At 41.3% G+C, this 22,294-nt stretch overlaps 1 protein-coding gene and 1 pseudogene across 1 annotated transcript in view; both read left to right on the forward strand.

Annotated features, from left to right (window-relative positions):
• Positions 1-420: 420 nt before the first annotated feature.
• ZNF718 (zinc finger protein 718) overlaps positions 421-22,294 on the forward strand; it is a 49,613-nt gene continuing 27,739 nt past the window's right edge. Inside the window, exons 1-3 of the mRNA XM_008961711.5 lie at positions 421-3,577; positions 9,698-9,824; positions 10,322-10,417. Of these exons, the coding sequence (XP_008959959.5) occupies positions 3,575-3,577; positions 9,698-9,824; positions 10,322-10,417 (226 nt within the window). The 5' untranslated portion in view covers positions 421-3,574. The remainder of the gene's footprint in view (positions 3,578-9,697; positions 9,825-10,321; positions 10,418-22,294) is intronic.
• Positions 9,781-22,294, forward strand: part of LOC106633820 (putative zinc finger protein 876) — a 126,504-nt pseudogene continuing 113,990 nt past the window's right edge.

Consider the following 22,294-nt stretch of genomic DNA (forward strand, 5'->3'; position numbering starts at 1 on the left):
TACTTTCTGCTTTTTGTTCAATTCTTTGTTCAAAATGCCAAGGATCTGGACAACTCACACTTACGGCCTTCCTTCTGGAACAGAAGTGCAGGTAGATGTGGATGCAAGTGATCGGTGCTTAAACTCACAGCATGCCCCACGCCACAGGAGAAAAACACACAGTTACAGCCTGACAATTAGGTCCAAAGATAAATAAGAAAACAAGAAGTTTGCCTTTAATCCATTCCCTCTACATCTAAACTTTGGAGGTCAAGGCTGCAAAGAGATCTGAAGACATCGTGTTCTCTCCTACTGGAGCCCCATCATTCTTTGTTTATTGTCTGATATTTAAAAGGAAAACAAACCTCTGAGAGAGGAAGCAGTCAGAGGCTGGTTAGGCAGATAGAGAGGGAGGGTTTTGGGACAGAAAAAACACCCACAGGACCGCACCAGCACTGCCCCTGTAGCTAGCAGGAAGAAATGTGGTTAACAACTTCCTTATGCCAGGATGTTGCTCAGAAGGGATTTTTTCAACTTAGGTGCAGGCGCAATAAATCAACCTAAATGTCCTAAACTTGACCCAGCTTATTAGAATATCATACACACGACATTAGCATTGTTGTTTTAGCACACCCCTTCCCCCATTTCTCCAAGTTTTTGCTTAGGCACTCATGGGTAATAACTAAGATGGAGTCACTGTGGCCAACCCCAGGCATGCACAGAAGCAATACCCTTAGTGGGGAACTTACCCCTCCCATTTAGGCAGAACCCCAGAAGACTTCCTTTTTCTTGCCCCATAAAAGACCCAGAACTCGGATGCATGAGGTCATGCCTGTAATCCCAACACTTTGGGAGGCAGAGGCAGGTGGATGACTTGAGGTCAGGAATTCAAGACCAGCCTGGCCAACAATATGGTGAAACCCCATCTCTACAAAAATACAAAAAATTAGCTGGGCATGATGGTGGGTGCCTGTAATCCCAGCTACTCGGGAGGCTGAGGCAGGAGAATCACTTGAACCAGGGAGACAGAGGTTCCAGTGAGCTGAGATCAAACCACTGCACTCCAGCCTGGGCAACAGAGCAATACTTTGTCTCAAAAAAAAAGAAAAAAAAGAAAAAAGAAATTAGTCCCATTTCAGGCAACCTGCTTTCAGGTCTTTTGCTGCTGAGAGCTTTCCTTTTGCTTAATAAATCCTACTCTGCCAAACTCACTCTCTGGTATTGCCATGCTTCATTCTTCTTGGTCGTGGACGAGAGGCTAGACCTGGCTGAACTGAGGAGACCACCACATCTCTACAAAACAGCAACTGGGAGACCGTGGTCTTCACGTGGACACTCTCAGCTTGCAGCCCCTGCTCTCTCTAGGGGTTCTGTCCCACCCACCCTTGATCCTGAGGAGAAAAGTTGGTAGAGAGGCTGTTCCCTCACTTCCAGCAGAAAAGACGTGTTCAGGCCCTCAATTCCCTGAGGTCAGAACCCTCATGTCTGCACTCAATGTGGCAGCCACCTGCCATATGTAGCTACTGGGTACCTGGAATGTGGATGGTTTGAAGTAAAATGTGCTGCAAACAAAAAATGCACAGTGAGTTTAGAATAATTATACCAGAAATATACTTTACTTCTTTTTTTTTTTTTTTTTTTTTTTTTTTGAGACGGAGTCTTGCTCTGTCGCTCAGGTTGGAGTGCAGTGGTGCAATCTCGGCTCACTGCAAGCTCTGCCTCTCGGGTTCACGCCATTCTCCTGCCTCTGCCTCCCGGGTTCACGCCATTCTCCTGCCTCAGCCTCCTGAGTAGCTGGGACTACAGGTACCCGCCACCACGCCTGGCTAATTGTTTTGTATTTTTAATAGAGACGGGCTTTCACCATGTTAGCCAGGATGGTCTCGATCTCCTGACCTCGTGATCCGCCCACCTCAGCCTCCCAAAGTGCTGGGATTACAGGCGTGAGCCACAGCGCCTGGCAAAATATAGGTATTCCTAATTATGTGTCTGGAGTTGGTTCCTTTCGGTGGGTTCGTGGTCTTGCTGACCAAGAATGAAGCCACGGACCTTCATGGTGAGTGTTACAGCTTTTAAAGATAGCACGAACCCAAAGAGTGAGCAGTAGCAAGGTTTATTTTGAAGAGGGAAATAACAAAGCTTCCACAGCATCGAAGGGGACCCCAGTTGGTTGCCAATGCTGGCTGGGGTGGCCAGCTTTTATTCCACCTCCCATTTCCCCTTAATTGTGCCCTCCCATGTTCCGTTTTTGTCCTATCCGAGTGCCCTTTTTTCAATCCTCCCTGCAATTGGCTACTTTTAGGATCCTGCTGATTGGTGCATTTTACAGAGCGCTGATTGGTGTATTTTACAATCCCCTTGCTAGCTACAGAGCACTGATTGGTGCGTTTTTACAGAGTGCTGATTGGTACATTCTACAATCCTCTTGTAAGACAGGAAAGTTCTCCAAGTCCCCAGTTTACCCAGGAAGTCCAGCTGGCTTCACCTCTCAATTATATATTGATCACATATTAAAACAATAATATTTTGGATATAGTAGGCTAACAGTATCACAAACAATCTCACTTGTTTTTATTATTTTCGATGTGGCTAATAAAAAATTGAAAATTCACTAATAGCTAACATTTTATTTTTCAGAGGATTACTTCCTTCTTAAAATCTCACGTCTCCTACTCAAAAGACCAGAGGCCAGAAAGGTTATAAAACATTAAAATAATTGTCATTATATTGTTTCCGTTTGTGAACAAGTGTGTGTATGCATGCGTGCATGTGTACGTGTGTGTGCATGTGTGTGCATGCATGCGTGTGTGTATAATTTATATTATAAATGGACTTAACCTTACATACCACAAGGTTAAAAAAATGACCACTGGGCTGTACCAAGCCAAGCACAGAGATAACACCCCAGCCTGGGCCGGGCGTGGTGGCTCACGCCTTTAATCCCAGCATTTTGGGAGACATAGGCGAACAGATACCCTGAGGTCAGGAGTTCAAGACCAGCCTGGCCAACATGGTGAAACCCTGTCTCTGCTAAAAATACAGAAATTGGCCGGGTGTGGTGGCGGGCACCTGTAATCCCAGCTACTTGGGAGGCTGAGGAGAATCGCTTAAACCCGGGAGGCAGAGGTTGCAGAGAGCCGAGTTCGCGCCACTGCAGAGGTTGCAGAGAGCCGAGTTCGCGCCACTGCCTGGGCGAGAAGAGCCAGACTCCGTCTCAAAAAACAAACACAAAAACCTGCCTCAAAGTACCTGGAGGCCAGAGCCTGTCACTCTCGCCTCATTCAGTGCTGTGTATGGTTGCAACTTCTGTCACTCAAGGCCTGAGGGCGGGAGACTTACAGCTCTATCCAATTAGAGCGCTGGATTGACAACTGCCGAATCAGGCGCGCAGCAGAGAGGAGGGTGCGGCATCCGGGATCTGGCGCGGCCTTTGCTTGTAGCTCCAGCCAGAGCTCGGTTAGGGCCTCATCGCTCTGCTCCCGCTCCTTAGGGAAGCCTCGGTGATTCTGCCACAGCCTCAGCCTCTGTGGCTCTGTGACCTGCCGGTATTGGATGATTCGTATCTAAGACTCTGGGACACTCCTGAAGTCGGGAAATGGTGAGTGTGCGGGGCAGGGCGTCCCAAGGCTGTGGAGGCCTCATCGGAACCGGCGGGAAATGGCGGCGGTGGGAGGAGTCTGTGAATGGAGTTCCCGCTCAGCCCTCTGTCCTCAGTCCCCTCCGGTGAGGGACCCGCGCTCCTGTCAGTCCCCGCACAGCGGCTCTGGCCCAGCCTGCAGCCCTCCTTGTGCAGCTCTGCGCCGGTAGCCCTGCACTTTCCCCGGGCTGTGGAGTGAGTAGGAGCTCATCCGGAAGACACCGCGGCGGCCTGCGCGGTGCGGGCGTGGGAGGAGCTGTGGTCCGGAATCCCGTCCCTACTTTACCCTGTTCAGAATGAGATTGAGGCCCCATCAAAACATGGAGTTCATGTGAACAAACAGGACTTATTAATGGGACAGCTCTGCCGTGGCTCGTGGTTTGGGGACTGCCAGCGGGTCTTGAAGGAAAGGCTTTTGTGAGGTGTGTGAGGAAGCGAAGCAAATCACCCGCCCGCTCCAACTTGCCCACCAGTCCCCTTGCCCTGTGCGCCTCCTCCGCGTGGCTGTTCCTGAATACGCTGGTATCTGTTCGCATCTTTTAGAATACGCTGGTGTCGGTGCGCACAGCGCTTCTCTTAGTTCTGTGAGTAGTTCTGCCACATTATTGAACTTGAGGAGGGTGTGGGCGCCCCTGGTTTGTAGGCAGGGGTTCAGAAATGAAGACGGGTGTCCAGGGGCAGGGACTGGCGTCTGCAGGAGAGCAGCTGCGGGAAGAGCGCTGAGCTTGTGGGGTCTGCGCTGACTCTGGGTGGTGTCGTTAGTTGCTGGACACCCCGTTGGGGTTGGAGCATTGACTGGTGTTGAGGAAACTCCGCAAGTTTTCTGTCAGAAGAAAGACAGGGCTGAGTCTGGGTTGGAGGAAGTCACCTGGTGTCCGCAGGAGGCGCGGCCGGGTTCTGCACATGCGCTGTCCCTCTGGGCACTGTCGTCTTCCTCCAGGTCTCCTCCCGGGGAGAAAGGGGACTGGGAACTTAGAGGAAAGCAGTTCTAAGAAACATCCCTTCCCCGCATCCTGCTGCCAGCCCCCACCCAATGCTAACCCACTCCTGAGCACGCCCACTGGGCATTCGCACGGCCACACCTGGCCTAAGACAGGGTTCTACTCTCAGGAATTGTGCCCATGGCAGTTTTTCTCCTACAGTTTTCTGCCAAAAGCACACGCAGCGCCCAGAAGACTCCTGGCTCATCTCAACCCCAGATCTGTTTAGCAGGAGCCCGTTTCCTTCTCCAACCCAGGCTTCTGGACCACCTGATCTTAATCTCTTATGCCTTTATGGACTCAGGAAGCAGTCAGAGCGTAGCCCTGCCTGGGCCTGTACCTGTAGCACAAACCAGTCCTTTCATCAGTTGTGCCCTGCCCCCACCCCATGGCTCTTGATAGCTCCTTGCTGTCTTGTGCTTTTTCCTTCCCCACAAATCCTCTTTTCTGTGCATACTGTGTGCCCAAGTTCATCCCTTACGTGCCTACAAGAATTCAGACGTTAGGGAATTCAAGACTATGCCTTAGACCTGGCTGTTGTAGGAGCAAATACAAATTAGAAGAGGCTTAATGATTTCTCTTTAGAGTGAGGGAAGAATTTTTGCTCTTCTGCCTTTTCTTAAAGCATTTAGGTGGAAAATTTTTATAATTATTTTCACCAGTTTTTGAAATATATGTAAATCATTTTTATCAGTTAAATAGGTCATTTGTCTTTTTTGACTCAGACTTGTCTTTATCTAGGACTTGGGAACTATTGCTTTGAAATGTGAATAGCAAGAATATATCCCACAGTTTCTGTAGGAGGGTGGGAGGCTGCCTTCAGCAGGTACCTGGCTCCACATTGCGGGTCTATGTCCTGTCATGAAGATGTGGGAAGTTTATTTTTCTTTTGAATATTACCAATTAGAAAACCCAGATTACCTCCCAAATTACTAGGTGAAATAATAAACTGTGTAAATGGTGCTTTCAAGTCTTCTACTTAAGAACTAATAATGGTGACTTTTTTTCTGTGTTTGCAGTCTCTTAGTAGATTGCCTGTGATGCACATCACATTTTGGTTTAATTATATAACAAAACATTTTCTTGCTGTTCTATTATGGTGGAAAATTTTTTTAGGATTGGAGATAATTTTTCTTTTTCTTTTTTTTTTTTTAAGACAGAGTCTTCGCTGTGTCGCCAGGCCGGAGTGCAGTAGTGTGATCTCGGCTCACCGCATTCTCCACCTCCCAGGTTCAAGCGATTCACCTGCTCAGCCTCCTGAGTAGCTGGGATTACAGGCGCGCCACCACACTCAGCTAATTTTTTTGTATTTTTAGTAGAGACGGGGTTTTCGCCATGTTGGCCAGGATGGTCTCCATCTTCTGACCTCATGATCCACCGGCCTCGGCCTCCCAAAGTGCTGGGATTATAGGCGTGAGCCACCGCGCCTGGCTGAAAATTTTTCTTTTAGTCATATTTTCCATGCACTGTTTAGAAGTACCGGACGTTATATACAAAGTGCCCACCAGGCTTCACTTGAGAGAAAAACCTTTCTTCTCAGGATTCCAGCCACAACCCACAATTGTATGACAAAGTGCAGCAAGGTGCTCCCCAAATCTGCAAACAAAATAGTCTATTTGGGATCTACAGTCCCTTCTAGAGCAGTTAGACTAGATTTCTACAAAGATCACTTCAGGACAGCAATCAGTTATTTCACCTCCTTCAGTGCTCCTGTCATCTTCAGATCTGACACGGATTCAGAGATCACGGGGCCCATAAACCCAACCAGGATCATACATGTGCATTGATTAAACTTGAGAACTTCAATTCTCTCCCTCCTCCCTTTGCCCAAATGCCCACAAATGTGCATAGCTCACCAGCCCTCCAAGACCTAAATGTGCAGTTCCAAATTCTGAATTTATTTTCTGGGATTTGAGAGAAGAAAAGAACTTTTATTTGAGAAACACATGTTCTTTTAATGATCAGACCCAGAGACTGGTTAAAATGAGACCACAGTGATGTACTGTTCCCGTCTTTGAACTATTTGTCTTTTGAAATTGCTTGCTATTGGCGCAAGTGGCTACAAATTAACCTAATAATGCCACACTGGACACTATAATCCACACCCAATAGCTTAACAATGTATATAACCAATCACTAACCAATGTTACTTCTGTAAATAAGAATTCCTGACAACTTTTTATCCTGCCTTTTTGCCTTTACAAATATACTTGTAATTGGAGTGTATATTCAGGTAGCTTTATACTCCAGGATTGCAGTCTTCAAGCTTTGGCCCCAGAAAACTCTCTACTTATATTATGTTTATCTCAGTATTTCCTTTTAGGTCAAAATATTCTTAAGAATGTGTTGAAGGAGCCTCCATGAGGTGATCTCTCCTCTGGTTTTACTCTGCTTACTCTAACCCCTGAGAATGTAGAGGCACATTGATCCCACCTAGAATCTGCATACAAAAGTTGGCCTCTGCCTGGGATTCCCAACACTGGACCAGACTTTGGGTTGAAGACATACGAAAAACTCACAGAAGACATTTTCTGCATCATGAGAGGTCAATGTAGACATCTTAAGCCCCATTTTTAGAGTGGAGCCCTTTGAGTTTTCCAGATCTTGTTCAGTGACCTGCTACAGCTGTGTGAGAGGCTTCTGATGGGAACAGAATCCTGTGGCAGAATCTTTAAGTGTAAACAAGCATCTTAGCAGTGGGAGGTAAGGCCACAAAATATCCAGAGCCTTAATGACAACCATAATCACAAGTGTACCTTCCTCCTCTATACTGTGTTATGGGAGTAGAGTACTTTTGTCCTTCTTCTTACCTCAGAGTTAGCTGATCAGGGACAGGGGATATCACATCTGGAGCCAAGATGTGCAGGCCCACCAGGACAGCACCATTTTCTGTTTGCACCACACAAAGTCAGCCTGAGTGTCTCCTCCGTGGATCACTATGGGGGCATCAACCAAAGGTCACTGGGGACACTCACCAGCATCTTTGAGTAATGAGACATTTGAGGATGTCATGTGCAGACTGGGGTCAGTCTGACAAGGTCAAATTCTGCTCCCATTTCAGAGGAAGATAAGTGACTCATGCAGGGTTTGTTCCTCCCCTCACAGAAAGAATCTCCTTGGTTTGTACCCAGATAAGAATTGCTCCAGTTTTCTGGTTCTTTGGTGAAAAATTAGGAATCTGGAGACTCAAACTGATCAATAAGCTAATTGCTTCTATTTCATATGATCATTAGAAAAAGACATAAAGTAGTCATGGTCCCTACCATCAAGGAACTTGCAGTCTAGAGCACATGAATAAATGATTGAATTCAGCATCGTGTGTTCAGTACAAAGACGGAAACTGTATGGAGACTTAAGCTTAATTTGTGTTACTTCCCTTTTATTGTTTTGTGAGTTTTGATGCCACCATCTGATCAGCTGTTCATTGACAGAAGAGAAATTGTTATTATTTGTGTTGTTTTTACCTTGCTAAGAATAAATAATTAGCTTCTAATATAATTGGTCTAGAAAAACATAAGGGTTTTGGTTAAATTCCTTGTTATTGTGTGTTATAATGTTATAAAATAGGGAATTAGCTAAAATAGATTAAGATACAGAAACTCTGGGAATCAAATTTCTCTTGGGCAGGCTTAGAAAAGACAAAACTGAAAATACTTACGGGCATAGAGAGCAGATGCCTAGGGCCCACCTTCTGTCCCAGTTCTGCCCAGATCCACCCTCTGCTGAACCTTGTCCAGGTCTTAACCCACACTGAAATCTCTCACAGAACCGCTTAGAGGAGATCAGAGTTTGGGGTGGCTACCCCTACTGCCTCTCCAGAGCTGGTGCTCACAATTTCCTGATACCCAAAAGCAGATAAATGAGGAAAAGCAATATACTTTTGTGCCTTAAATTCTTTTTTATAAAATTAAAGTCAGTGTTTCTAGAGACATCCTATCCAGCAACCTGTTCCCCATCTGTGCAGTTTCAGTGGTTTTTTTCACAAGTCTCATAATAACTACAAACACAAAAATAAAAAATTCCTCTGAATTGCACTTAACACTTCCTTTCTGTATCTGTCCCATCTCTCTATATTGAGCTATTATTCTACGCATTTAAAAAAAAACAATGATAAGAAAACAGAAGAACAAATAGAAATGCTGGGGCCCTGCATTTAAATCCTGGGAAGCATGGGACTACTTTTCAGGACGTTATAGTATTAACACACATAATGTGAACTTCCCAGCACACTGCTCTGTGGCATACTTCTGAGCACATAGTACATGCTCTATAAAGATTGCACTGATGCATATACACGTTTTTCAAATGCAGACTTACTCAGACTTGCCACCATCTTTCCGCCTCTGTAAACATTAAAGGGCTTGCAGAGAATGCCGTATTTCAAGATGATGATTGGTGGTCTTGTCTTCAGATGTAAAGTATTTGTGTTGTGATAAGGGTGTTGCAGTGAGGGACTCGTGCTGTGACTGCTTTTTCTAGCTGAGTGGTATAATGGGTCTGGGGGAGGAGTGTCAGCAATAAGAAGACTTGCAATAACAGGAGACTTGCAATAAGAAGCTAATTCATGGACCCTTTTCAAACCTGCAGAATTTTGTTACTTACAGTGAGGCTTTGAATACCAAATAATTTATATGCATTTTGAACCTTAGAGGCAATGCTTGGCTGAGTGACTCTTAGCCCAGTCTTGCAGTAGAATTACATGGACAGTCTGAAGAGAAACCATAACGTGTGCCCTCCCCACAGATCCTGTCTGTTTTTCTGGGTGGAAAAATTCCTGTTTTTGGTTAGGCGCAGTGGCTCACGCCTGTAATCCCAGCACTTTGGGAGGCCGAGGCAGGCGGATCACGAGGTCAGAAGATGGAGACCATCCTGGCCAACATCGTGAAACCCTGTCTCTAATAAAAATTAGCCAGGCATGGTGGCGGGTGCCTGTAATCCCAGCTATTCAGGAGGCTGAGGCAGGAGAATCACTTGAGCCTGGGAGGTGAAGTTTGCAGTGAGCTGAGACCGTACCACTGCACTCCAGCCTGGGCAACAGAGCGGGACTCCGTATTAAAAAAAAAAAAAAGAATTCTGTCACTTGATAAATGTGTATTTTCAGGAACTCTTAACATTCAAGGATGTGGCCATAGAATTCTCTCCAGAAGAGTGGAAATGTCTGGACACTTCCCAGCAGAATTTATATAGAGATGTGATGTTGGAGAACTACAGAAACCTGGTCTCCCTGGGTGAGGATAACTTTAATATGTAATTCCTAATACTTTTTCAGAATTTCATTTTCTTCCTTTGTAGAATGTCTCTTGAGAGCTTCTGCTTTGCATGAATTAATTTCAGTTCCTTCACGAAAAAGTTGGGAGTTTGGTGGTATGAAAAATAAAATCTTTAGGATGTTTCATCTTTACATAAACCTTCTTTTGAGCTAATTTGTTTCCTTCGCTCTAGGCTAGTGGTAATTCTAGAAATTAATGATATAAAATAATTGTCTTTCACATCTTAACATGCAATTTGCACTACTTATTTTTGATTCAGTAGTACTCGGTAGTGGAACTTAAAGCCCACACAGATTTAAAATACTTAAATATTCTAAAGATTCTGTCAGAAAACAATTTTTGGATTAATTTTCTAGAATCTTCCCTAACTTCTCTGTTCTACTTAGCATAGTACTAGGTTGGTAATTGGAGTATCCCCAGCAATAGTCATGTTAATTTTTTTTTTAATAAAACAGGTGTTACTATCTCTAACCCAGACCTGGTCACCTGTCTGGAGCAAAGAAAAGAGCCCTACAATTTGAAGATACATGAGACAGCAGCCAGACCCCCAGGTAGGTGAGAGTGAGTGGAGGAGAGGACACAGGCAAGGAGGCCAAAAGTCAAGAAGGAAGCCAGGCCTTCAAATGTTGTTTGAGAGGCTGAGCACTGTAGCTCACGCCTGTAATCCCAGCACTTTGGGAGGCCGAGGTGGGTGGATCACCTGAGATCAGGAGTTCAAGACCAGCCTAGCCAACATAGTGAAACCCCGTCTCTACTAAAAATACAAAAATTAGCCGGGCGTGGTGGCGGGCGCCTGTAGTCCCAGCTACTTGGGAGGCTGAGGCAGAGAGAATTGCTTAAAAACACAGGAGGCGGCCGAGGCGGGTGGATCACGAGGTCAGGAGATCGAGACCATCCTATCTAACACGGTGAAACTCCATCTCTACTAAAAATACAAAAAATTAGCCGGGCGTGGTGGCAGGCGCCTGTAGTCCGAGCTACTCAGGAGGCTGAGGCAGGAGAATGGCGTGAACCCAGGAGTCGGAGCTTGCAGTGAGCCGAGATCGTGCCACTGCACTCCAGCCTGAGCGACAGAGCGAGACTCCGTCTCAAAAAAAAAAAAAAAAACCCAGGAGGCAGAGGTTGCGGTCGGCTGAGATCGTGCCACTGCACTCCAGCCTGGGCGACAGAGCGAGATTCAGTCTCAAAAAAAAAAAAAAACCCAGGAGGCAGAGGTTGTGATTGCGCCACTGCACTCCCGCCTGGGCAATATAGAGCTAGACTCTGTCTCAAATAAATAAATAAATGTAGTTTTGGAAGCTCTGTGACAAAGAAAATAATTTCTGAAAAGGCTGCATTTTTTCTCTTAGGGTCATCTTCTGTCCCATGCTCTTAAATCTAAGAATTCTGTTTTTCCTTTAGTGATCTCCCTTCAAGTTTACAGGGAGTGCCAGTGTCCACTTTATCACTTACAAAGGGCTACGTGATCTGACTGCTGTTCATTGCTTTTGGGGACCTGGGAATATTTGTATTATTGAGGAGCTCTATGTTAAAGTTTTTCTTTTTTTCGAATATTGTCTTTGCATCATGTCTAAAATGTGTACGGTGACTAGTGGACGTATTGGGATTTGGTTCAGAGATCCCACGAACACCAGAGACAGTTGTTGCAGGTATTGCATCTTTTCTGCTTAGTGATTTTTAATCCTATAGAGGTTGCAAATGTAATTCTACAAAAATTCTTACTCAGCAATTTTATCAGAACAATAAGCATTTTCCTAAATATGAAAAAATGTAATTTTATTTTACTTCAAAATGTTATTGTTTTAATATAAACTGAGATTTGTAATTTAAACTCTATTTTTGCAAGTTTTCAAATTATTTAAAGCATGGGTTTCCAACCTTTTGGCTTCCTTGGACCACATTGGAGGAAAAATTGTCTTGGCCACACATAAAATACAGTAACATGGCCGGACACGGTGGCTCACACCTGTAATCCCAGCACTTTGGGAGACCGAGGGGGGCAGATCATGAGGTCAGGAGTTAGAGACCAGCCTGGCAAGCATGGTGAAACCCCATCTCTACTAAAAATACAAAAATTAGCCGGGCATGGTTGTGCGCACCTGTAATCCCAGCTACTTGGGAGGCTGAGGTAGGAGAATTGCTTGACCCCGGGAGGTGGAGTTTGCAGTGAGCCGAGATAGTGCCACAGGCACTCCAGCCTGGGCAACAGAGCAAGACTCCATCTTAAAAAAAAAAAATATATATATATATATATGGTAACACTAATAATAGCTGATGAGTTTAAAAAAAAAAAAGGTTTGTGAATAATTTTTGTGATATCCACCACCACAGATAAATAAAAATGCCCTCACATTCAAAGGGTTGGCCACCAGTGATTTAAGGTATCTACTCACCTTCTAGATTTCTTAAATGCAGTGTCATCAACCAGCTTAGAACATTGCTAAGTGTATAGTAAGCTCTCAATTGTTACCTTATTTCTTAATAACTATTATCTTTTAATTTTGTCTTATTTAGTAGGAAGCCTACTGAAGTTCTGTTGAGATCTATATATAAAAATGTGTGTCTCACACACATACACATACCTATATAAGTTATATATGTGTATAATAAATTCTTACTTAACTTTGCTGATAGGTTCTTGGAAACAGTAAGTGAAGCAACATATTAAGTAAACTAATTTTTACCAGAATTTAATACAAGAGTTATGTTTGCATGACATATAGCAACAATGTTCATTTAAAGATGCACTTTTCATGAACCTATTTTGAACATAAAGTGAGGACTTACTGTACATACATGTGCAACCTGGATTTTTCTGATAAATAAAAACTATAATGTGTACAGTGTAATGATTTGATATGTATATACATTGTAAAATAAAATATAGTTAAGTTAATGAACACATCTATTACCTCAGGTAGATAACCAGTTTTTTTGTAGTAAGAACACTTAAGGTCTACTGTTGTAGCAAATTGTAAGCATACATTACAGTATTACTAACTATAAATAATGCTATTTTGCTGATCTAATGCTGAATGTACTTTAGATTTTTCAGAGTTACTCAAGTTACAACTAAAAATTTGTACTCTTTGAACAACATTTCTGTATTTTCCACCCTCAGGCACTAACAATCACCATCAATCAATGTTAAAGTTTTTTTGTTTTGTTTTGTTTTGTTTTGTTTTTGAGATGGAGTCTCGCTGTCACCCAGGCTGGAGTGCAGTGGCGCGATATCTACTCACTGCAAGGTCTGCCTCCCGGGTTCATGCCATTCTCCTGCCTCAGCCTCCCAAGTAGCTGGGACTACAGGTGCCCGCCACCACGCCCAGCTAATTTTTTGTATTTTTAGTAGAGATGGGGTTTCACCATGTAAGCCAGGATGGTCTCTATCTGACCTCGTGATCCGCCCACCTCGGCCTCCCAAAGTGCTGGGGATTACAGGCGTGAGCCACCGTGCCCAGCCAATCAGTGTTAAAGTTGTTTAAGGTTACACTGAAGTTTCAAAATTGTGTTTTCTATTACTGTGAAAAATGACACTAAAATTTTCACTTTGAATATATAGATCACTTATGATAATACGGTACTTTGACAGTATTAGTTATTCTAATGGAATATTTTTCCATTTATTTGTGTCTACTGAAATTAATGTCATTAATATCTTATTGTATTTAGTGTATACATATTTAATCTCATCGGTTAAATTTACTATGATTAAATTTTTTATCTTTAAATTGTTGCAAATGAAAATTGTTTCTTTTTTTTTTTTTTTTTGGAAAGTTTGTTGTTACTATTTGGAAATGCAACACATATTTTTATGTTGGGCCAGTTCCAGTGACTCATTTCTGTAATCCAAGCACTTTCAGAGGCCAAGGCTAATAGATCACTTGAGCATAGGAGTTTAAGATGAACCTGGGCAACAGAGTATTAACTCTGAAAATCTGAGACAGGTCTCAGTTAATGTAGAAAGTTTATTTTGCCAGCCAGGCATGGTGGCTCACGACCGTAATCCCAGTACTTTGGGAGGCTGAGGTGGGTGGATCACAAGGTCAAGAGATCAAGATCATCCTGGCCAACATGGTGAAACCCCATCTCTACTAAAAATACAAAAATTAGCTGGGCGTGGTGGCACGCGCCTGTAGTCCCAGCTACTCGGAAGGCTGAGGCAGGAGAATCACTTGAACCCAGGAGGTGGAAATTACAGTGAGCTGAGATTGCACCACTACTCCAGCCTGGAGACAGAGTGAGACTCTTGTCTTAAAAAAAAAAAAAAAAGTTTATTTTGTCAAGGTTGAGAACACGTGCCCCTGACACAGCCTTAGGAAGTCTTGATGACATGTGCCTAAGGTGGTTTGGGCACAGCTTGGTTTTATACATTTTAAGGAGACATGAGACATAAATCAATATATGTAAGATGTACATTGGTTCCATCTTGAAAGGCAGTACAGCTTAAGCAGGCATGGTGTTTCTAGGTCACAGGTACATGAGAGACAAACTGCTGCATTCTTTTGAGTTTCAGATTTGTCTGTCCAAAGGAGGCAATCAGATGTCCCTTTATCTCAGTGAGCAGAGGGATGACTTTGAATAGAATGGGAGGCAGGTTTGCCCTAGGCAGTACCCAGCTTGACGGTTTAGCTTAGTGATTTTGGGGGCCCCAAGAGTTCCAAGATTTATTTTCCTTTCACAAGATTATGTATCCTGATGCTTTAATGAATGCATTTATTGAGTTTTTGTTCATTTACTCTAGAGTTTATATATATATATATATATATATATATATGCATGATTATATAATCCACAGACAGTAATGTTTTTATTTCTTTCCCAAAGCTGGAGAGCTTCGTTTTCCTTTTCCTTGCCTAATTGTTCTCATACAAATTTTTAGTAATATGTTAAGATAGAAGCTGTGGCCCTGGAGGCAGGCCTGCAGATCTTGGCCTCAGCTGTGGTCTCTGAAGCAGCCCTGTGTCTGTACGTTTGAAGGATCTAACAATGATTATAATTTCTGTAACTATAACAATGATTACAATTTGGCAGGTAAAGAACTCCTTTTGTTCTGTCCTCCTGCTGATGAGATTACCTCTGCTTTTGATGGTTGTGTTACCAGAGATTTGGACAGTCATGGATTCTTTCTGGGCCCTGGAAAGATTAAATTTCCTTGAGGACATTAATCTGTATGGCAGGCAGTAAGGCAGGGTTTTGAAGTTTGTCTGCGTATGATAGGCCAAGTACCAGGTGTATGAATGGGTTTGGCTTCTACTGACTACCGGGGAACAGTTTTCACAGGTCTCTCTGAGTCCCTGAGTGTGTACAACTGGCCATGGACTGTGGCTGTGAGGGCTAGAACTGAGTCACAGGACTGCTTCAGGGAACATAGCTGAGGCCAAGATCTGTAGGCCTGCCTCCAGGTCCATGGCTGGGTGTGTCTCCTTGCAGGTCTCTTGATAGGAAGGACCACTTGTGTACTGTAGCTGAGAGGAGTTTGAGACAGGTTGCAGAACTGCTTCAGCATCCTTAGTAAGACCAAGCTTAGTGTGCCATGTTTTATCTGCAGCCATGTCTATGGGCTCTTGAGTTGGCTACCTGGGTGAGGCCCTGCTTTTTCCAAATATCCCTACTTGATCTTTGGCTCCACTGAGGTTTCACAACCCTAGCCAAAGGCAAGCACCTTTCTACTTGTGTTTTCTGTGAGTTTACTACTTAAGATATCTTACCTAAGTGGAATCATACACTGTCACTTTATTAGTATCTTATTTCACTTAAAATAATGGCTTTAAGATTTATCCTTATTGTAACATCTGACAAGATATTTTCATTTGAAGCTAAGGAATATTTCATTGTATGTATAAGCCACATCTTTTTAAATCATTCATCTGTTAAGGGACATTTCAGTTTTTTTTTACTTTTTGACTTTTGTAAATGATATGGTTTGGATCTGTGTCCTCATTCAAATCTCATGTCAAATTGCAATCCCTAATGTTGGAGGTGGGGCCTGGTGGGAGGTGATGGGATGATAGGGTTGGCTTCTCATGAATGGTTTAGCACCAACCCCTTTGGTACTGTCTTTGGCATAGTGAGTTTGTTCTCCTGAGATCTCATTTTTTAAAAGCATATGGCACCTCTCCTTTCACTGTCTCTTGCTCCTGCTCCCACTATGTGAGGTGACTCACTCTTTGTTTGCTTTCTACCATAATTGGAAGCTTTTTGAGGCCTCTCTAGAAACAGAAGCTGCTATGCTTCCTGTACAGCCTGCAGAACCATAAGCCAATTAAACCTTTTTCTAAAAAAAAAAATTACCTAGTCTCAGGTATTTATAGCAATGCAAGAATAAACTAATACAGTGAATATTGCTGCAGTAAACATGGATGTGCAAATATTTCTGTCAGATACACTTTGCATATTTTGAATAGGATGCTCAGAAGTAGAATTAGTGGGTCATAGAATAACTTCATTTTTTTTTTGGAGGAATCCCTACACATTTTTTAGGGGCTGCATCACTTTCTTCCCACCAGCAGTGCACAAGGGTTTCAATTCATCTACATTGTTGACATTTGTTATTTTTTGTTCGCTTGATATTGGCCATTCCAATTAATACACGATAATACCTCATTGTGGTTTTGCTTTACATTTTTCTAAAGATTAAAAATTTTTTCAATAATTGTTTGCTATGTGTATTTATTCTTTGGAGAAACATTTTCACCTCCTGTTCATTTGTTAATCATATTACTTACTCTTTGTTGACTTTTTGGAGTTTATTCTGGGTGTTAACTTCTGTCAAAGGTATACTTTTTACTTTTTTTTTCTTAGTCGGGACTGACTAAATGTTTATTTTAATGTGCAGAGATAAATTTAATGTAGTCCATTTTTCTGTGTTTTTAAATTTGTTACTCATGTAGTTGATGCTATATGCAAAAAACATTGCCAAGACCAATGTCATAATCTTTCTTCCTGTATTTTCTTCTAAAAATTGTAGAGTTATGCTTCTTACATTTAAATATTTAATTTATTCAAGATAGTTTTTGTATATGGTTCAGGATTTTAAATTTTTATGAGTACACGGTAGCTTTTTGTATCTGTGGGTTACATGAGATATTTTGATGTAGGCATGAAATGCATAAAAATCATATCAGGGTAAATGGGTATACATTACCTCAAGTGTTTATTCTTTGTTTTACAGACAACCTAACTACATTCTTTTAGTTATTTAAAAATGTACAATTAAATTGCTTTTGACTGTAGTCACTCTGTGTACTAGCAACTGCTACATCTTACTCTTTCTAATTATTTTTCTACCCATTAATCTTCCCAACTTCCCCCAGTCCCCTACTACACTTTCCAGCCTCTGGTAACAATCCTTCTGCTCTCTATCTCTATGAATTAGTTTAATTTTAGCTCCAGCAAATGTGTGAGAACATGCAACGTTTGCCTTCATGTGCTTGGCTTATTTTTCTTAACATAATGACCTCTAGTTCCATCCATGTTATTGAAGATGATGGGATCTTGTTCTTTTTTATGATTGAAAAGTACTCTGTTATGTATGTGCACCACATTTACTTTGTCCATTCATGTAAGGGACGCTTAGGTTGCTTCTAAATTTTGGCTAATGTGAACACTGCTGCAGTGAAAATGGAGCTGCAAATACCTCTTTGATGTCCTGATTTCCTTTCTTTTATGTACATACCTAGCAGTGGGATTGCTGGATAATATCGTAGCTTTATTTTTCATTTTTTGAGGAACCTCTAAACTGGTCTCAATAGTCATTGTACTAATTTACATTCCCACCAAGAGAGTACTAGAGTTCAACTTTCACTTTTCTCCACATCCTCACCAGCATTTATTAATCACCTGACTTTTGGATAAAAGCCATTGTAACTGGGGTGAGATAATATCTCGTTGTCATTTTGATTCACATTTCTCTGATGATAAATAATGTTGAGCACCCTGTCATATGGCTTTTTGTTATTTGTAGGCTCTCTTTTGAGAAATTTCAATTCAAATTTTTTGCTTATTTATCATCAGATTTTATCCTATAGAGTGTTTGTGTGCCTTATGTATTCTTGTTATTAATTCCTTATAGGCAGTTTCCAGATATTTTCTCCCATTTTATGTGTTGTCTCTTCACTTTGTTGATTGTTTCACTTCCTGTTTAGAAGCTCGTTAACTGATGTGATTCCATTTGTTCATTTTTGCGTTGGCTGCCTGTACTTGTGGGGTATTACTCAAGACATCTTTGTTCAGTTTAATTTCCTGGAGAGTTTCACCAATGTTTTTTTGTAGTAGTTTCATAGTTTGATGTCTTAGATTTGTCTCTAATCCGTTTTGATTTAATTTTTTTTAGATGGCAAGAGATAGGGGTCTAGTTTTATTCCTCTGAATATGGATATTCAGTTTTTGTAACACAATTTGTTGAAGAGACTCCCCCATTATATTGAGGCAGGAAAATAGGGTCTGGAGGCAGAAAACATAAGACCACTTCACACTTCACCTTTCCATACGGCATAGGCCATAAATAACTTTGTAACTTTATTTCATCTTCTCCATTTACATAGGGCATACTAGGGGGTATTTAAACTCCCAAAAATTCTGTAATGGAGCCTTTGAGCCCCTACACTTGGGCTTTTTCCCACACTGTGGAGTGTATTTTCATTTTCAATAAATCACTTCATGCCTTCCTTGCTTTGTGCGTTTTGTCCAATTCTTTGTTAAAGACGTCAAGGACCTGGACACCTACAACTGGTAACGTATATTTTGGCCAGCCAGGAGGAAGAAGTAAGCCCAAAGTTTGGGATTCATTTTTCTCTCTTTCCTTTCTGCTCCATACAAGAGCTTTCTCTTTTCATTTCCAACTTGGAACACTTGGTGGGCAGCACCTAAACGTGGAGGCAACTGCAGGTTTCTGGCTGTGGCCTGTGAAACTAATGGGTTTCCATGCAGAGAAGGCTGACTGCCACCTCCTGGTTTGCTTAAGGAACCTGGGTCTTTTTCATTTTTTTTTCCTTTATTTCTCAGTCTTTAAGTCGCTGTTTATAATTGCCCTGCCCAGAAGGGGGAATGACTTTTTTTTTATCTTTTCTGCACATGGTCCCCGATCCCTATGTGTGGCGCAGTTCAGAGCAAACTCACACATGTTTTAAGGGACTTAAACCTTCTTATGCTAAATTCTTCCCTTATCGTACTCAACTGGCTACGGAACAAAAAGGCCCAACCGGCATCCAGTTCTCATTGCAGTTCATGGCTATTTTTATAAAGCTTATAGTGTGCTCTGGAGGTGCCCACCTAAGGTCAGAGACATCTGACACTGAGATCGCATCCACAGGAGGATACTCTGTGGGTCCTGCGGACCTCAACCTTCCCAAAGGGGACGTTCTTGGCAGAGGTTCTGAGGTCTGGTACTAAACCCTCCTTGGAATTTTCTCTCATAGTTGCAATGCTGTTTGGCCCCAACATTGTTTGGAATTTGGAGTTTACTGTTGAATGGAAAAGTGGAATGGCATTGTATCTATGCAGGCTTTTGTGCTGTGGTTCCAAGCAGGGGACCTGGTTAATGTGTGATGCCCTCCTTTGGTATGGTTTGGCCCCAGTGCTCTTTGGATTCTGGGGAGGTTTGGCCTTTAAAAATCAAACTGCCATGGAGACTGCTTTACCCAAAATTTTGGTTCACAGCCTTCATTGGATTATCTACTGGGGCAAAGTAAAACCAGTAAGTTTCTATTGCTATCTCATGGCTAAGGTTCCAAGCTATTGAGTCTTCATTTATGTGTGTGTATACATGTCTAGATGTCTTTATTTGCATGTACACTTACTGTTATATGTTATGTCTACCAAATTGGCTTATAAGTAAAAGAGCACTCATTAAGTAAGTCTAAGCAATTTTCAAGTTCATGTGACTTAAAGTATAACTTTACTAAACAAGCTAGCTTTAAAATTATTGGTGGAATAAAAATATAAATGCCTTCATAATTATCAGCATACATTTTGTCTGAATTTTATGTTTGTCTTTGCTAAATATTTTTAAATGTCAGTGTTAATTCAAGCTGGGAGCTACTTAGGGTGAGCCTGCCTTCTTCCATTCTATCCGAAGTCTCACTGAGATAAATGCGTATCTGATTGCTTCCTTTGGAAAGGCTAATCAGAAACTCAAAAGAATGCAACTGTTTGCCTCCCACCTACCTGTAATCTGAAAGCCCCCAAGCCTCCTCCTCACGTTGAGTTATCCTGCCTTTCTGGACCAAACCAATGTTCATTTTACATGTCAATTAATGTCTCATTTCTCCCTTGTTAAAAGTAAAAAAATTAAGAATAGCGAATAAGATAATTGTTTTAGGTAAACTTTTTGTGTAAATTAAAACCATAAAGTTATTTTTAATGCTCATTTAATATCCAGGTCATTTCCAGTTAAGAAAAGGGCTGTGATATAGGAAGTATGTTTCTAAAATTGCGGAATTGTCCATATCCAATAGTTCAGGATTTTTTGTTTTTTAGGGTTTCACTAAAGTTTCAGGTTTCTATTTAACATGTAATTCTGTATACCAAATGTACCAGAAAGGGTTACGTTATTCATGAAAAAAAAAGAGAATAGTTTTGTCTAATTCAATAGTTATCTAAAAGTTGGTTCAAATTACAGATTTAAAAAGGTTACTCATAAAACAATGTAGTAAGGAATCATTAGGCAAAAAATGTGGGAAAAGTTTAAATCATAAAATATTTTTTAAACCCTGATAAAGAATTGGAGACATTTGGCTAATTAAACATTTTCATAAAGCTGTTAGTTTTGATTAAAGTAAAATAAAAAGTATTGTAAAAATGCATCAGCAGTTTGGCAATTATTTTTTTAAATATAGTTAAGCATGAAGCTGGATATAATGTAAAGCCAAATTTCACATACATGCTTGTTTCCTAATGCCTGGCTTTTTGGATGGATCAGAGGGCCACTGAAAACATTCAGAAAGGAGGTAAACAGGATTATTTGACATGTTTGGGTACATGTGATTGCTAAAATGATGTTCAATCTTCTTTAGGTTATATTTTTGTGAATAATACTAATATATGTTCCAAAATTGTATGAGATTTCTAAAATAGTATATGCTGTCAATTATAATTATGGTTATTATGTTATTATAAACTGCAGAAATAATCAAATTTCCTTGTATAAAGCTAGTAACCTACTAACCCAAGTAAAACAAAAATTAAATACCAAAAAAATACAATACAATTAAAGCTTCAGGTATATTTCGTCACCTCGTGGGCCATTTAAACATTTTATAAAGGGATTTCATTCAGTTGTTATTTTCAATGCATGTTTTCTGGTTGTATAAAAGCTTTACTATGCAAGGAGGCTGAGATTATTATGCTACAGTATATTTCCAGCAGGTAAAAAAGCTTTTTATGGTTTAAATCTTCTGAGAACATAGGAGAAAAACTGTCCTTGCCACCCACACTACAACAAAATGTCAGGACTTTGGGCTTTAGGTTAACGGGTTTTGATAAGGACCCCTCCACATTTTTGGAACTGTGCAGCCATTGGAACCCTTGAGGTGAAGCTAACCAGGGAGATTTCTCCCAAGAAGATGGCATCCTTGATGTAAACAGCTTTTCCCAAGTTCACAAATTAAAACTTCTATCATAAAACTCTTACCTTTGAATTTTTTTTCTTATGCCTCTACAAACATTAAAAGTAGAAAAGGGGTCTGTTAAGTGCATTTATGGAGTATATTTCTATTTGTGAAGGAGTTTGCAGCCAGCCTTATATATGGATAAGCTTATACTTAGATAAATAAAAGATGAAAGCCCAGTCAGTGTAAGTAAGAAACTTTAGTGGTACATACATTGCCTCATAATCAGTCCAAAAACAAAACATTGGTTCACTCCTGTTAACCCACACCATGGGTTAAAGAGACCATTGCCAGGAGGCCTTCGCTCTTCTAGAGGGGCATCATTTGTTAGGTCCTTTCCCATGGTTTAAAGTAAAAGAAGCAATGATTTAAAAAGGTATCCCTCATGATAGGCTCTATAGCAAATTCTACTGTAAAGGCTACAGTTACACAATAGACTTTAAATTCTTTTGTGAAAGTTATAATAGAATTGACTAAACAAAGAGGTACCTGTGCAGCTGCTGGCACTTGTGGCTTATGGAGAAATACATCAAATGAAGATTATAGAAATTCAGTGGTAGGGGATTAACAAAGAAATTGCTTAGTTAAGTAAGTAAACTCTTTATCTGGCTCATTCTTTGATCTATTTAATTTTACGAGGTTTAGTTTATGGAAACCTTGAGTAAGGAGCATACTGTGAACTCTTTGGTATTTTCCTCCCAATAGTCATAATAATAGTCTCCCTTGTGTGCTGTATTCTCTCAAAGGTTTTAAATGCTTGCATGCAGCCATCTCTAGGATGTCATATGGTCTCTCTTCAACTAGAATAACAGAAGCTAA

The sequence above is a fragment of the Pan paniscus genome, chromosome 3, assembly GCF_029289425.2.
Source record: "Pan paniscus chromosome 3, NHGRI_mPanPan1-v2.0_pri, whole genome shotgun sequence".
NCBI classification, from domain to species: domain Eukaryota; kingdom Metazoa; phylum Chordata; class Mammalia; order Primates; family Hominidae; genus Pan; species Pan paniscus.